This window comes from Echinococcus granulosus, assembly GCF_000524195.1.
Source record: "Echinococcus granulosus chromosome Unknown EG_S00085, whole genome shotgun sequence".
Lineage (NCBI taxonomy): Eukaryota > Metazoa > Platyhelminthes > Cestoda > Cyclophyllidea > Taeniidae > Echinococcus > Echinococcus granulosus.
Genome location: NW_020170465.1, coordinates 221,458 through 238,740, shown reverse-complemented (window position 1 = coordinate 238,740; position 17,283 = coordinate 221,458). Strand labels below are relative to the sequence as shown.

Here is a 17,283-nt window from a genome sequence, read left to right as displayed (position 1 = left end):
GCTGTACGATAATAAGGCTTAATAAAACAATCAGGTTCTTACCGGGAATTTGCTACCATCCAGTATAGCATAATATGCGTGAGGAGATCGTTCGGCTCTCGATTTGATAGAGCTTTCGGCAAAACAGCATGCAAAGCAGTTTGTCGTGGTCACAAGAATCACGACAGGCTGACTGTAACTCCGTTTTATGGCGTGTTCTAATTGTGCCTTAATACGTTTTAGGTATCAAAAAAATAATAATAGCGGTTAGGAGGTGATGTCAACTTCTGTTAAAGCCTCATACTACTAGTTGAGCATTGGCCAATCCTCTGCGCGTGTGTGCGCGCTTGACTAATCGTGACCTCAACCCTTCACCCCTTAGTTATGACTCACTCTGGGGGCTGTGTGTTGCAACCCCTCGGACGTCATAATAATTGGTGGTCTCAGAACCCCGTCACCGGACTTTGTAACATCGGTTAAAAGGGTTGACTCAATAAACGAACGAGACGTCTTATTCGCGATAGCGAAATTTTCTTCCCCCGACCCCTCTATACTCCAGTAAGTCCAACTCTCCTTGATAGGTCTCGTGGCGGCATCATGTTTGTCGAAAGGAGAGAAATAAATAAATAGATAAATAAGCAGCGTTGGTGAGTTTAAGTGGCACCACAAAATAGCATAGATTTTATTGTAATTAATTGAGAAAACGTCAACTCACGCGGGATATGATTTTCAAAATCTCGGGCATTCTGAAACTCTAAATGATGAAAATTTTTTACAAGTGTAAGTAATTCTCATAGTGAAAACATCTATCTATCCGATTTGGGTAACTAAGGTGTCTTTCAGTGCCTTAATTTCCAAAATAATCGTGGGCCAAACATAAACGCAGCACCACATAGTCTTCTACCATCGAATGCTGCTGGTGATGATTTATGTGTATTTTAGAAGTGCGACATGTTCCCCCTCTTTATAAAGAAAAACCATTTTTCATCACATAATCCTGGAAATGCAACAAAGGTGACGTCTTAGTCAGTTAACCGGCTTTAGCGGTGCCTCTATGTTCTCACCACGCAAGCGGACCAATCAGCTAAGGCGTTGAGGTCACCTAAAGTGCTGATTGGTTGGTTGGTGGTGTTACAGGGAAGGCTACTTCCGATTTAACCGGTGAAAAGGGGCCCATAGAATACCCCTAAAAATCGATACTTACAGCGAGTAAAGTGACAAAAGAAAATAAAACACCATTTTTCAGTCAAATAGGCAGGAAAATGGAAGCAGTGTTCAAACAATAAATGATAATAGCTGGAACATAGTCCAAACACAGAATAAGTGTAAAATATAAATGAAATTCTTACATAAAAAGAATAGGGTGCTTCTGCGAAAAAGTACAAAATATCGAGGTTTCCACTGGTATTTATGCATTTCCAGGACCACGGAAGTATTATTCCACATGCTAGAACAGTTGGATCATCTCTCGTGATGTACTTCAAAGATGTACATGCAAGGAATCGCAACTGTGTACATGAAATTGTGCTTAAAACAAAAGCATAATAGCGAGACTTTATTTATCATGTTAAAGTCATCCGGTTGGTCGATAAACCAACTTTGTGGGGGACCCGGTACCTCGGAATCATCGACGATTTGAAAGGAGGTGTGTATTCATATCTTTGATTACACGTGTAGTGCTACCTACAAAGAACACAGGGTTTATTATAGCTCTGATTTTACGTGAACTTTCAAACTCTTGATGAGATATTTATGCCTCTATTAAAAGGTCACCTTAAGGGGAAATCAACAACCGCTTTTGACGGGGCATTTTTGCAGCTTATGGGGGGACTTCTGATCCTAATCCAGCATTAAAAGACCTCGAATATCCACACCTTTTGAGATATTTTACTATATCTTAAGGTAAGAGCCTATCTCAAAGGGAGCTTTACAATTACCATCACCTAATTCTATATGTCACACATGTGTGACGTGCGGGTTTAGGTAGGCGTACTGGAACGTAGTATATGTATGACGCAGATAGCAAATGTAACAACGGGACTTGTCCTTTCCTTTATTCACAATTACCTCAAAGAGCTAGTTCCTTGTTTCAGAGACAGTTTGATGCCTAGCACAAACTTTGCTTGCTTATTTTAATGATCCCATTTTGCAGGTGGATTTGACTCACGATAGCAAATTCACCTGCCACTAGTCGTATTTTACTGTTGGGTAAAGTAAACTTGAGTGATTATTCACATATGATAGCCAGCACAGAAAACCCTAGAGAAACCGTACACTGGCACTGGGGAGGCTATATTTAAATATCAACTCCCCCCCCCCCCAACCTCCCCAAGAAAAAGAAGCGTGTATTTGAGGTCTTCTCCTTGAAATTACGTAACATTGGGTCGCCAAATTTATACAACTATGAAAATTGAGATTTTCGTGCGTCTGCGTTCAAGTATTGCTGCGGTTTCCACGATTCCAGGAACTCAGATGCCGTGTTTGGTGGATTTAGTGGAAAGGGAGATTAAGAGTCACCTCTTGAGAACACTGCCACATCTGGCGGTTTAACGTCTTACAAATACATAGCTGAGTTTTGACATGCCTGACAAAAGGTCAGCTTCACGCCACCCCCTCTGGAGATTCTACATAATCAGCCTGTCATAACTGTTCATATCTGTTCCATGAGTCAGTACCAAATTGTACCTTGGCAAATGACCAAGATTTTCATATTTACGTTTGGGACCTTGTCTGGGTATAAAATAATTCCACAACACTGCTTTACGTTGGCTTGACTGTATTGTTAAGTCGGCGTTCCAGTCAAAATGGGACAATCAGTGCCCTGATGCTTTAACAAGGGGTAATTTGACGGTACGACTAAACCGGCCTGGATACTCGAATCAAAAATTAACTTCCCCAAGTTGCGAACCCTCGTAAATGATAGTATTCACAATTTTTGAGGCGTTACACTTGCTGAATGCTCACGTAGATCAGGTGGAATCCACCACGGTCAGGAGCGTCACCGGGCTCCTGGCGCACAACCATCTGTCAGTGGAGTGTTTACATTACTCATGTGTTTGACTACAAAGCGTTCTACTGGTGTCCCTAAAAGTCGTCTGTACAACCAGGAAGTAGTAGTGTGGTGTTTTTACACCTTCCATAAGACAGTTCGCTTGTCACCTGCTAAATGGTGAATGTTGACATATTTTGTACTCTCGGCAGTATCGCCATGGTGCGACACCGCTTTCCTGATAAATTATCAGAGATCTGAACACATGAAAAATAGAATCCACGTAGAAATCTACTTGGTGATGTGATGGTGATGCCTTGGCAGATCAGCAGTTGAAAAATTCCACATTATGTTCCACCGACTCCTCTTGCATGAGGCACTGTTTCATAATTTTCCTAATAACCTTGTAACAGTCAACAGTCAACATTTGCTGATTTTACAGGTCGTTTTTGTGGTTACCCTTATGTAAAAATGCTCTTCACATCCTCTTGCTCGGCAATCTCTTTCCATCTTGGGAGAACTTTGTATTCACGCCATCTTCTTGACCATTGAAAGATTTAAAAGACCCAGCAAAGGGCAATCCCCTTCACCGATAGTCTAAAACAGTAAAATGCTTATTTTTTGGATGCCAGCCATTGGAAGAAGGGACATGTACGAGATCATTGACTCAATCGTGATTTAAATGAATTCCAAACGGAAGCCTCTAGATCTGATATCCATGGGGATAACAGAGGAGAGTCCTTGCCTGTTTGCGAAGGCTTCAAACGCTTGTAAGGATATTTTCGGATATGGCTCAATTTTTAGAGATAAGAAAGCGCTTAAGTAAAGCTTGGCGGTATGAGGAACTATTCGCATGCAAATAAGGGATGTAGAAACGGGCGAATAATACGGTTCAATGAGAAGGAATTCTTCCCAACCCGGAGTGCTCCAAAGTTGACAAAGTGGTGCCCACCGCCTTCGAGTGAGGAGTTCCCTGATAGAGAAAAAAAAATTAGAAAGAATAAGTGTGTTTTCTGCACACAGAAGCCATTTAGGGCTACTGGCATTGCACGGGGGCAGGTCTACCCGCTGAGGACCAATGGCCAAGACAAAGTGGCCCTTTAGCAAAACAAACAGCCAACATATTTTAGCAACCATCCATCCACCCACACATTTATTCATTCATCCATCTTTCCATCCTTTATCTACCGATCTTATATCCATTTTGGCGATGTCTATTTATCCAATAACCAGCCGTCCATCAGTCGGTACACCTGCTCACGGGTGTCTAAATGAAAAGATCTTCCCAAGTAAAATGCTTCGAATAAAAGTTATTCGATTAACCACTTTAAAAAAACCGCGTTTTGGCCAAGAATTACTTAATAAATCGTGAGATTTGGCCTGAAAAGTGTATTTTGTGCCTTTATCTCAAAATTTGCGACCATTCTGCAAATGGATTCACTGAAGAAGCTGTGACCTTTAATGCACATCATGTACAGAATAATTCCCGATCTTCTAATACTTTTAGTTTAACTTTAGTACACAGAAACCCAACTTTCCCTTAATAATCAAAAATTTACATTTTTCTTGGGGCAGCATTACACAAAAGAATTTGTTGCGGATGATGCGACACGATAGCCTATCGCCACTAGCCTACGTCTGCGTCGTAAGCATTATACGTTATGGTTGCAAGATTGGAGTGGGTCATTTGACTTTTTAACTAATCACCACGTTTAGCTTTCGTAGTATCGCTTGTTACAACGTCTATGGCCTCTAATTTTAATTGCTAGGAACGGTCATTTCTACGCAAAACGTAATTTATCTGCCTCCATCTAAAAGTTCAATGTGGCCGGTAATTGTCCAGTTCATCCGCGTATACACGCCCTACATCGCCCTGCCCTTTGCCGCCATCGTAGGCTTCGTTGGATTCGGTTTAGAATCGAGACTGCGAAGTCAGGACCGCCTTTCCAGCGCCTCCGCAACTCCCACCAAGACCTTTGATGAGGCCCGTCTCGAGCGTCGCCTCAGAAACACCGACGACGACCTACCTGACAACTGGGAAGACGTCGTTACCTCACCGAAACTCCACTACCGCCGTGACCCCATGTTTGACAAGAACAAGTAGAAACCCGTAGAATGAACATGTATGCTCCAGCACATTAATTTACTTTCCACATGTTTTACATACATCAATGGTGAGTCCGTCTCATAAAATTCAAGACAACTAACAGGAGTAGAAATAGGTCCCAGGCCGGTGTCCCAATTCTACATAGACCTTGTCACGAGTATCAAAATGGATAAAAGGTGATAGTTTTAGTATAAAAGCTTCCCGGCCATAAATGCCTTAGATGTGAAGTGGGTTAAAAATGCAACAGATAAAGGGAGGAGAAGGGAGATAGAAGACATCTAGTTAGTGTAGGCGAAGGCGGGGGCGGTCCCCGGGTCGGTCGCCTGTTGTTGCTGTTGGCGTGGTGGAGCAGCAGTTGTGGAGACAGCTTCCTCCGAACCAGCCAACGATGCCGCCTGGTAGTACGCTGTTTGGTAGGAAGATGAGGATGCAGTGGACGCAGTTGATTGCACAGAGTAGCCGCTGGGTCCCACGTCAAAAATCACCTGTGGTTGGACGGAACTCGGCGCCGCTTCGGTCACCACTGTTTTTGCCGTGGTCGCGGTCACATCTGTGGTTACCGCCGCTGCTGTTGTTGTAGTCACTGTTGCTGCCGTCAAAGGTGCAGGAAAGTATGGATTAGCAGTGGGAATGAGGGAGGTCGTGGCGGCGGCGGAGTTCGTCGACGCCGTACCGGCCTGAGGGAGGACAAAACCCTGACTCGGCTGGAAGCGAAAATAAAAAGACCGGCAAATTAAACGTCTGCCGAAATTGAAGTCGCACCTAAGGAAGGGGATATACTCACCTGTGGCCAAAAGTAGTTGCCAGGAGAGAAAAGGCGAGCGGTTAGAGCCGCTGCAGCAGCCGGGTTGTAGGACAAACCCGAGGACACTGTGGCTTGTTGCGTTGCCTGCTGCTGCTGCTGTTGGTGCTGTCGCATTGCAGCTGCGTACTGGATGGTGGGGAACTGGTAGCCAGCAGCAGAGTACTGCTGACCATAAAAGTAGCCATTATTCCCACCCCAAAAGTCAAAAGCTGGTTGAGCAGCCTGTTGCTGACTCTGTTGGTAACGATTGTAAAGCAGAAGGTTGGCCGCATTCCAGCCCGGGTGCTGGTAGAAACCGGAAGTGGTCGGGGCTACGGCAGATGCTGCTGCAGCTGTTATTCCCACAGTTGCATTTTCCATGGCTAACTTAGTAAAATCTGCCTCTTGTGCCCTACTACGTTTCTTTTTCGAACCTAGGAAGAACATAATCACGCCACACAGAAACGATATCTTACCGTCCTGTGATCTTGCAGGGTTTCGTGAGGACTCAGCTGTCTGTTTAATTTGATGCTCCGTTCGAAGATGGCGATTTAAGAGGGATCGCATGAGAAAGACTTCATTGCATACAGTGCAGGGAAAAGTGATATCTTTGTTGTGGTGTTTTGCATGCTCCTGGAGCTTATCCCTGCATTAAAAAGCGACTAACTTCGAGATTTTTAAAAAAAAGATAAGGGGGGATAGACTGTCTGAAACTTACTTTCGAGCAAAGGCTTTGTTGCACACTTCACAAACAAACGGTCGTTCATTGCTATGAACCGATCGAAAGTGACGTCGAAGTTTGTCCTCCCTCACGAAGGCGCGACCACAGGTATTGCAAATGTGTTTAGCCTCGGCGTGAGCAATTTTGTGCTTGGATAAGAGCGAACGCTAAACGAAAGACAGACTTGACTAGGGAATTTAAGCGAAAAGCATTTTAATTTGAAAGGCAAGAACCCACGTCCGCAAAAACCTTGTGGCAAACATCGCATGCGTGACCTTTTTGCACCGGAGCATCATTTGATGTTGCAGTAGAGGATGATGAGCTAGGTTGCTGCTGCTGCTGAGTAAAATCACCGGTAAAGAGAGCACTGATGGAGGAAGGGGAAGGCTCCTCCTGTTTCAAAACAATACTTGAGAAGGGATTGGGATTGTCCATCTGTACAATGGGGCTACCGCCCTGAGCAGGAAAGCTTTGAATGTTAGATACGTTTGCTTGCTGAATCGTCGAAATAGGCGGTGGAAAATCACTGCATTGGGGAATACAAGCCCCCCTCAAAAGTTCCATTGCACGAGGCTAAATGACAGAGAAGGAACGGCTGTTACTCATGTAATTTCTATTGGACAAAACCCGGCCAATTAAGTTTGAATGTCATTCAAGGGTATCTTTAACCACATAATAGGGTTTCTCTTTACATAATTATCCAGAACTTGCAATGCTAAATTTAAGGTATCTCGATTTAAATACGTAAAAATATGTAAATATATACTAGCGCACAGCACGCAAACATATCTGCTGCGTACGCAATTTCCTAAAGTATACCGCACTACACAAAAGAATTACTATGGTAAGCAAGGAGCCTAATCCATCCACCTCCACCTACTACATAAAATCTCACCCAACCTTTTTCTTACCGAACGAGCTGTATTAACGCATCTAGACCCCAACGACCCAGCACTGCGGAGCCTCCACGCGAACGATAGAATGCACATTAATGAAACGGAATGCTTGTACACTTAACGTTTAGAAGGCTCTAAAGTTACTGGCACGGCCGAGGCTAGCTCACACGGCGCACGTACACCAACCAAAACGCAAAGGACGCCCCCCCCCCAGCGTCAAGCAACCTGCGCGTCACAACTATCACGAAGCACCAGAAACACGCACCGGCTCGCCACCTCCCACCCGGCGACTAACTACTAGGTGCCCTGGCTTCATTAAAAGAGTGAACACCCCCACCAACAGCTATTAACCTATGTAGCACGATTCCATCTTGCCTCGATTGGCGCAGTAAACACTTCCCAATTCACAGCATAAGTATACACAGACCGCTCTTCTTCTAAAGATTACCCGACGCCAAAGAGCCTCAAGTACTCTTGCCTCAAACCGTCATGCGAAAGTACACCTTTTCTTAGCCACGCTTCCGTTCCCGCTCCCTTCCAACCATAAGCGGCCAGTAGTGCTTTGGTCGCCCGCTCCCGTAGCCTGTCCGGTGCGCCAATCCAACACTTCAGCTGTTTCCGCATTTGAGGTAATGTGCGGTAGAGACACTTCGATGGTGTTGGTTCGTGCGCTAACAACTCGGGATAGGCTAATCTATGGGGTAAGAGGGGCACGCAGCCCACTGCAACTGCCTCCACCACTGCTACACCGAAGAATTCATGCTTTGCAGTAGACACGACCACGTCACAATCGGTCAGTGTGCGCCAGTAGGTTTCTCGTGAGTCAACGAAACCCCAGACGGCGATATGACCGGTGGAGCGGAGATAGGACTCTGCTATGGGGAAGATCCGTGGCACGTCCTGACTGGCTCCGCCAATAACACTGATCTGGAAGTTCGTCTGTGCCTGAGAGTAAAGAGAAGTAGGAGGGCTAGGGCAATTTATGTACACGAGGCATTTAGACCTTTTATATTATTTTCAGGTGTCAAAAATAGCTCCCTGAAGCTATCTAGTATAGTGTGTTTTATCGAGTGGTTCTACTTTTAGGCAAAGAGAGGGTAACTAATAATCTCTCCCAGTGGGTAAGCAGCATCACTTTTTAAAATGGCTTCTTGTTTTAATGGCATTGTTACCGCATGAATTCCGTGCCTAGCTCGTAAGTGGTAAATAAGGACCACAAGGTAGGGCTACATAAGAGGACGATACACATCTTTCAATTGCAATTCAGCTATGTGAACTGGTTGACTTTCGCAGGTTCCGATCAACATAAATCGGTGACACGTCGTCCCGTTCATGTGATTCAATGATTACCAGTTATACTATGCGATTGAAGGATCTAAGAAGGGAGGAACAGCGTCCGTCATACTCTGATTACCATCGATAGAAGGTGTATGCCATTGCCACGATTGAGAGGTTCAAAAGTGGTTGAGCTACGTTTACTACCGAGAAGAATGAATAAAGTACTCCAAAACTAAGTTGTAAAACTATCAGTAATAACGGGTAGAGATAATGGTACCCGGATGTAAGACAGATTCAGTAAGGCTCATGTTTAGGCATGTGTAGAGAACGACCCGAACTCTACCTGCTTTGAGGGTGGTGGAGGCGGAGTTATTTCAGAAGGCGTCATAACATCACCAATGGAAGGTCGCAGAGTGGATCCTCCGAGGTTGAAGAACTCCTCGTCTACACTTATGTTAGCAAGGTCAAAAATGACCTTAAAGAAATCCACTGGATTCTTGTCGTAGTCCCACCTGGAGGGAAGTATAACAGATACAGTGTCATTTTGGTAACTAAGCGACTCATCTGGTCTGTGTTTACATTCCAGTACTGCATTCCAACAGATCATTGAATAGGAAATATCGGATTATGAAGCTCGGGATTACTTTATGCTTTAAAGGAGGATGCAACGCAAACGCACAGATCCTTCCACATTGTCTAAAATCGCCTTACCCCCCGTCTACCCCACGCATGCGATTCATTGTCGAGATTAAAATACAACTAGTCGCTCTCGAGCCATCGTCCAATGAAGTATGTATGCTTATAGATGCAGGCAGTAACTTGCCACACCTTCACTTCACCAAACTGGTTTCATAGTTTCCTTAAAATTCTAAAACTGAATGAAATAAGGACGCCAAAAAAGTGCTGTTCTTCGTTTGTCCAGCTATCAGCACCGACTTCGCCAGATTCAGTGCTTTTAAATGAGAGATTGGATAAATGGGACGGGTAAACAGACAGGTGGGTAAATAGTTAACGGAGAAGAGAAGTAATGACTGCATGGAGCCAGTGAGATGGCTCAATGCTCAATGCCTAACCTTTCAGCCTGAGCTCGGGCCTATCACCTACATGATATGTGGCCAAATTATTTATGGCCCAAGTTATTAGAATCGTTTATTGAGATGGAAAAGCTTGCACTTACACCATTGAGTGCTAGTAGTGCGAGGTGGGGAATCAGTAGTCAGTCACTCACCAAATCTCAAAATGCAATGATCCGTTCCACGATGGAACGAACTCCCATTCGACAAGCACGACAAGAATCTACAACATATCCATGGTTTCACAAGATTTATTCTAAAAACTACAACCATTCAAAGGGTGTTCCGCGCTTGCAGTGGTGACGGGATATCGTCGAAACTGAAAAATCCAAATGCTCGAGAAGCTAAGGTATAATATCCGAGATTTCGGAACCACAAAATCATTCCTACTTAATAAGTCGGCCACTCCATATTTGATTAACCTCCTTACATTCAAAAAATAGCACAAAATGACCTAGCAGTGGTCGCAAGAGAGCGACATCCTTGATTCGAGAGTCCTGTTAAAGGAAATGAGATTCCAGAATCCTGAACAGGGTGATAGTTAAACAAAGAAAGTGGTGGCTTGTAGAATCCTGTGAAAATACCTTACGATTTCACAACCCTCCCTCCAAACACCTAGAGAAACAGAGCTATAGTTCCTCAAGCCTAATACGGAACAAATAAATCCGGAAATATGAAAATACGAAGTACTGTCTTCTTCAAGCCTATGGAAGTAAAATGGTCTGGAAAGAATCCACAGGAATCGTAAAACCTTGATCTTTGTTCTAGTGGAATGAATGAGATCAAAAATAAAGGAGGATGGTTAATTCAAAATCCTCTTACAATCCGGTATACGAAAAACCAATTCAAAAGATCTCACTCACCGATGATTCCACAAAATCCTCAGCGGCGCTCGACCTCTCGCCCTAATTCGCTCTGCTTGGAAGCGAATCGCAGCTTCAAAGTCCTCCACATCACCATGAAAGAGCACTGGGAGTGGGGGTGGTTCAACAAGGAAGTGAAGGACACGAGATTTAGGCTTTAGAAGTTTCTCCACTAGCTCTCGTGGCTCCGGCACTCGAGGGCTTGGTGGAGTGGGCAAACCTGCGGCGAGGAAAGCGGGCAGACGTTCATAGAAGGAGTGCATATTGAAGGAAGAATTGAAGAGGACCAGGTCAGCTGCTAGGGCTGAGAGCACTTGGACATAGCTGAAGGAGGAAGAAAGAAGACACGAGGAGTGTGCAAGTCGACATCTTTGAGATTAGAAAAGATAATGGGTATTTCAGATATATTCCAGTACTAAAACAACACTTATAAAGATTCGATATAGGAAGGATTTTCAGCACGCCTGAGCCACCCCAGGACATTCTGCACTGACCCAGACGACCATATCCAAGTAAAACTAGTTTAATTGACCAAGTTGGATATGAAACTCTATTCACTAGAAAAGAGAATTTTGGCGATTGAGGAAGAAGAGCAAGTATAAGGATTACCGACGACAGGACAGGGTGACAGACGGCTTTTCAATCACCTGCAATGGAGTCACTACGCCGATGACATGGAGCTCCCTGTTAATGGTGCCACTGCCAATCTCTCAGCCCTTCTGTATGCTTAAAATCTGACTACCCAAACTATCCACCTATCAACTGCTGTTCAGCATAAAAAGTGCACCTAAGATAGTAAAACTACATTCCTGATAACACCTTAATTCCACTAAAAGGTAGGGGTCAGGATTTTCGTACTTGTTTTCGAAAAATATATTTAATTCGGTTCTGGAGTATAAATAGCCGAGAATTATTGTGCAATTCAAACATTAAGATGAGCTTATTTATCATCGTTCTATAGCGACGACACCAAAGGAGGTAGTAAAATATCAAATCAGCACTTTCTAGCAGTTGATTTGAGATTTGATTTGCCAAAACTGTCAAGTTTATTTACAAAGATGGCTGCAAATAAGTGTCATATGCTGCGATCCTTCTTTCCCCAAAAGTTACACAATTAAAAAGGCAGTCAACATCTAGTGATTGCAGAGGCATATTCAAACCACAGGACCAGGAAATTTGAGCATGTGTGATTCACTACGGTCCTACTCTTAATCCCACAGCCGCAAGAGTGAATGGTCGAAAAGCCCTCGTAGTCACGCTACCCTCTAGTTCTCCTGAACTGGACGCCTTTTAATACCCTAATTGGTTGTTTAACTCTCAGTTTTAGTAATGGACCACTTAGGGCGCCGCATTGTACCTCCGTCGAGTGGCCTGGCCTCCAAACAATGGCAATAGCCCCCAAGCCTTTCTGTACGTCGGCAACAGATATTCTGTTCGAGCATTATATCTTCTTTCGGTTTCAGGAAAGTATTGACGCACTACAGCATCAGTGTATCCTACTACCATGCATGAGGCGTCTTTAAGACGGTTATCCACCTACAAGCCATATCCAGGACTCGTTAATGCCTGCTATGGGGAAAATTACGGTTGATGCGATTGAAGACTGAGGCCGTCTTGAAGGTCGTCCCGAAGTTGACGATGATTATTTGAAAAAAATTGCAATTTCCCCAACTGTATAGAGTAACACCAAGTTTTCAGGCAATTAAGGCATTATATCACTCCTATTCAGCCTATTTGTTTCGATCAAATGAGTACAAAAAATAGTGCCTACTTAATAACAAACTGACAAGTTATTCAGTAGCATGCTTAAATTTGAAGCAGTAAAATTGCATCTAAGTGTGTACCTACGTCGTAAGTAGCACTACCCCACGAATTGATTTATCACTTACGTTTCACACATAAAATTAAGCAGAATCGCAAACCCATAGTTTACACACGCACACAAACAATTTGCGGGGTTAACTATGCGAAAAAGCGGTGAACAGTACGAGTGACACAGAGGAGGTACAAACCAACTCTTCACTTTACAATGAAGCCTTCAATGGAAGCCACCTATCAAGGAAACAAATCTAGCAGGTGTGTGAACGAAACGGGGGAGTGATCACCTGGATAGGAGTTAATCTCATGGATTGCGATTAGATGTTAGCCTATTTTAATGAAGGAAAGAATTCACCAGCTACAGTCCCGTCGACTCAAATGGGTTGTAGACGGCAAATAAGGCCTTTTAACCCCCACCCCTATGGAATGTGGGTATCAATTTAGCTGGAACCAAGTCCATTTAATCAAACCACATTGGATGGAGTTTCCAAACTAACACTTTCATGACGAAATTTGGACGAAGAAAAGACCTTCACAACATCGAGGTCTATCAAGAATGACCAGAAAGCGGACACCAAGGAAGAATTATTTGCAACCCTTGAAAATTAGCAGACGCTGAAATAAAACAAAATTTGCAAAACTTGGATCAGATATAGATGTGCTTAACCCGCCCCCTGACTGACGTAGTCTTCAACCTCCCACTTCCAGAATACCTCCTTCGGTCGTGAAATAAGAAAAAACAATAGAGTATGAACAAGAGCCAAGACATCACACATCAAATGATATGACAATTAAAAAGATATTTAAAAAGCCCTTAAACACCATAACCACTCAGACGGACTGGTATCGTGCTATTTTAATTGCCTCAAGATCCATTTAAATTCGCCAGGAGTGGTAAAACATTCCACAACACCCCAAATAAACTCACCCAAACTGGTAGTCTGGTTTTGCAGCATTTTTGTCGCCCTCTCTCAACGGATAGGTCAGTTGGTTTTCGTGAAAGTAAAGGTACTTGTGCGGTATGCTTGCCAGATCGGGTCTCAACGCAAGTAATTCCGGGAGAGAGAAGACAGCGGAAGTGAAGAGGACGCGGAAACCGCCGTTAGCACGACTGCTTTTGGGAATCAGAGCTGCCAACGCAAGTGCTCCAGTTCGAGCTCGCCAATGCCACTTATTGGCAGGGAGGGATACCACGCACACCGTTTCCCCTGATCAAAAAAGACAATTAGAGTGGCTGGTGGGATCTACCGTTTCTCTGATCAAAAAGCACCAAATTAAATGGAATCGCCGTATCTTTGTTCGAAACTCTTCTGATGATCCAACAAGAAACAACAGATGTAGTGCCTTTCCCGTGTAATCGCTAATGCAACAAGCTCCGAAAAACTAATGTCTCCCTGAAGGTATCGAATTTTACCGATGCATGCTGACGGTTTCCGAGAAGAGCCATCGACCCACACGTAGCTCAAACACGTTCACCATCCCGATTTTCTCATCCCAGTGAGGAATGATGGATGTTGGTTCCGTGAAAGGGATCAAAGTTGCCTTGTAGCGCTGCAATTTTTCCTTGAAGTTATAATAAGCCATGCTAGTAAAAGAATTTACCCCTACTGTACGCAAGAGCTGAGAGAGTATGTGGATGGCGGGAAGACTAGGCTACCTAGACGTAAGTACAAACTACGGAAGGTTAAGAGTTCAGGTAGTTAAGCATACAGCTAGACGGACGTCAAATCACTGGAGTTTTAAAGACTATGGAAATTTTAAACTCAAGCTTAAATATCAAGATAAAAAGCTAGGAATTTAAGATTCATTCAGATTAAGTCGGGATTTCCAATTATTCAAATCCGCAAAGACGTTTTTGGGTTGGTAGTTTCAGGAAAGTTTATTTAAACTCCAGAAATAATATAGCCTCTTCGTTGAAGATACTACTGATACCCTGTAAGCGACCTACAATCAGTGGACATTGAGCCCAACTAGAGAATAAGCCAAATTCAAAAACATTTGACAGGATGCAAGGTCAGTGATTTCGCCCTAGCAACATTGCGAATACTGAGAGGAATTCCAAAATAAACACCATGGCAACGCAAACAGAAAACCGTCACTGTGATAACTCAACCAGCTAACGACTTTGCCAGACAAGTCATTTTTTGGACAATAGATTGTAGAATTTGGGAAGTTTGCTTCCTGGAACAACACCAATAAGGACCAATGAAGGCTTCACAAATCAGTCCCTCCAATCTTACCAACTTGCAAGATTCATAGGCCTTCAAAATTCTCAAGGTTCACATTCGTAATTTATAAATAAGCTAATATTATAAAATAGCAGCCCAGAATATAGCAATAGGTAAGGGAAATTGGCAAATAGACACTGTCGCGCGGCTTTTAAAGGCTACTACAATGAGAGCAAGTTGTTTGCCTAATTATAGCCATGCTAAGTGTATACCGATGCCTATTCACTTCGAGAGAATGCGTTGTTAAGGCAACCATCAAGTGATGTAACAGCCAGGCTATTTTGCCAACGAATTAAGAGGCCAACAGCATAGGGATTGATGCAACTCACTCCTGCTTAGGCTAAAAAAAGAATCACTATCGCCTTGCTGTAAAAATCGGAAATAATGAGAACATTGTCAATGGCAAAAAAAATTAGAGGCTCATTCCATTGAATACGCTTCCTCACCAGTTTAGAGAATACCAGAGCCAAGTACGTCGACAGGAGCTAGCTCGGCTTGCCTCAAATCTACCGCATTCAATCATATAGACAATAAATAGACACTGTAAACTGGGAATTATTTACGATAGTTCCTAGCCCCTTGGCTCATCGAAAAGTGGACAGATGTGGGGGAGGGTACTTAGTTGAACCCTGCCTAAGGGCACGTGACCGAAAAATTAACAACAATGTCCAACCAGAAGTTGGGACGTTAGCATTTCCTTTCACTTCCAACAATTGTCCTTCTGCCTTTTTTTCTGCATCACGATAATAACGAAGGCCTACCTTTCTCAGTCAGTAAGCCCTCGAGGGTAGAGATGAGTTGTTTGTGCGAGCCTCCGTTGAAGCCTTCGACAAGTAGAATGGTCGCATCAGATGCCTCTTGGATCATTTGGTCCATGACCCTGCAAAACTTTCCACAGGAAAAAAAAATATTTTTAATTTGTCAGCGGTTATCATTACAAATGACTACAACAAAAAATGTATCTAACGAAACCAGATCATAGCATCAATTAGATGCCGCCAGTATTATTGTAATCTTACCCCATACATCCTTTCAGCCAGGCTTCCGTGTGTGGAGGAGGAGAAGGAGTAGGAAAGGAAGGAGATTTTTAAAGATTATTTGATGGGCTAACCAAACGAGCCTTTAAGGGCACGTGAAACAACACAGTACTCACTAATGTAAGTGGTAAAAAAGTTAAACAATGCAGTACAAGAAGTGAAACTAAGCCGATTCCACATCACGTCACATCACATTAACGCCAGCTCGACTAGCTAATGCCGTCATGAATCAGAATATCCATAGCAGCATGATAGCAAATCACATTAAAAAGGCAGTCTGAAAATGGATAACTGTATAAGTGTGGGTGGCGCGTCATGACAAAAAGCCGCGAATATATGACTCCACCTAAATCATGCCTTAGTTATTCAGGGACTCATCTCACTGCAGGTAGCTTCGTTGGGGGCGTCATAACGCAGAAGCTTGACTATCAGGGGTTGATGTAAAAGGAAAAGTCTCCAACTAATCTAAATTGAGCACCAACGGTCTGCCATCAGACACCGTAGACTCACAGAAGTAAGGGCATCAAATGAAGTACACCACGATAGCTTGCATTTTACAATCAAAACGACCCATAATCTCGGCCTAAGTGAAGCCTAGCAACACAGGAGGTACTCTAATTAAGTGGAACAATGAGCACAAACAGCCGGGACTATATGTTTCCCCTCATGGAATAGTTCTCACCTAGTCTATCAAGTCTCTAACATCTAGGAGCCAAAAAGAACGAAGCTGGTCCGATGTCGCATGATTAGTTTATGTCATAGATTACGCAAGTCACTCCACACTAGCCCGAATTGAGGAAAACGCCTCTCATCTTCCCATCACCTACAATCGGCAGTTCCATTTGACCTTTGACATCAGGAATGCAAATCGATTGACGAATACTACACGCCATTATTGTATTGTTAAATGTAAAACGATCTCACTGTTCTTTGCTAAATAGACGTAACTGCGTCAAAAATTATTCCTAAAATCCAATGATGACTCCTACTGCAGAATCAGGGTGTGGTCGAGAAAACTTAGGAATCGATAGAAGACCTCTGGGGACTAATATGACAGATGAGTAAATGCCGACAGTGGACACTGAAAGCAGGCAGAAAAGAAAACCAATGAACTATTCAATCTTCAACCTTGCTTGTCTACCATTACCCTAGGTGACCATTACGGAGAAAGAAGTACTCTCAACCTCCTCTCCTCCCGACAAGACAGCAAAATAGGCAGAAAAAATAGGCCAAAACATCATTCTGAGTAGAGCAAACACACACACATGCGCACATCAGGCAAGGAGGAAAAAGCAGAGGATGAACATACAAAATACCGTCGTTTTTTGGTTTAATAATTAAGGACTGTCAAGAAACTGAAAAGAAGGTCGGGAAGGAGGTAAGGTGCAGATAATTCATATGGTAAAGGAAAAAGGCCGCCACTTTCGCACAAAAGACGTATACACATGTGGAAAGAAGGAGGGCTTCCCCGACGAACAGTCATTACATCTGCCTGAATGAAGAAGAATCC

At 43.5% G+C, this 17,283-nt stretch overlaps 2 protein-coding genes across 2 annotated transcripts; one reads left to right on the top strand and one right to left on the bottom strand. All coding sequences in view use genetic code 11, as the record gives it.

Moving 5' to 3' along the window:
* Positions 1-4,790: 4,790 nt before the first annotated feature.
* On the top strand, positions 4,791-5,072 carry EGR_07736 (hypothetical protein; the record flags this gene model as incomplete). Its single annotated transcript, XM_024496985.1, has 1 exon — positions 4,791-5,072. One exon carries the CDS (start codon positions 4,791-4,793, stop codon positions 5,070-5,072), a length of 282 nt encoding a protein of 93 aa, XP_024348608.1.
* Positions 5,073-5,353: 281 nt separating this feature from the next.
* On the bottom strand, positions 5,354-15,612 carry EGR_07735 (Glycosyltransferase-like domain-containing protein; the record flags this gene model as incomplete). Its single annotated transcript, XM_024496984.1, has 10 exons — positions 5,354-5,779; positions 5,860-6,293; positions 6,336-6,505; positions 6,578-6,747; positions 6,818-7,153; positions 7,978-8,421; positions 9,098-9,266; positions 10,691-11,014; positions 13,437-13,716; positions 15,498-15,612. The coding sequence occupies 10 exons, from the start codon at positions 15,610-15,612 to the stop codon at positions 5,354-5,356; spliced, it is 2,868 nt and encodes a 955-aa protein (XP_024348607.1).
* Between the last annotated feature and the right edge of the window lie 1,671 nt (positions 15,613-17,283).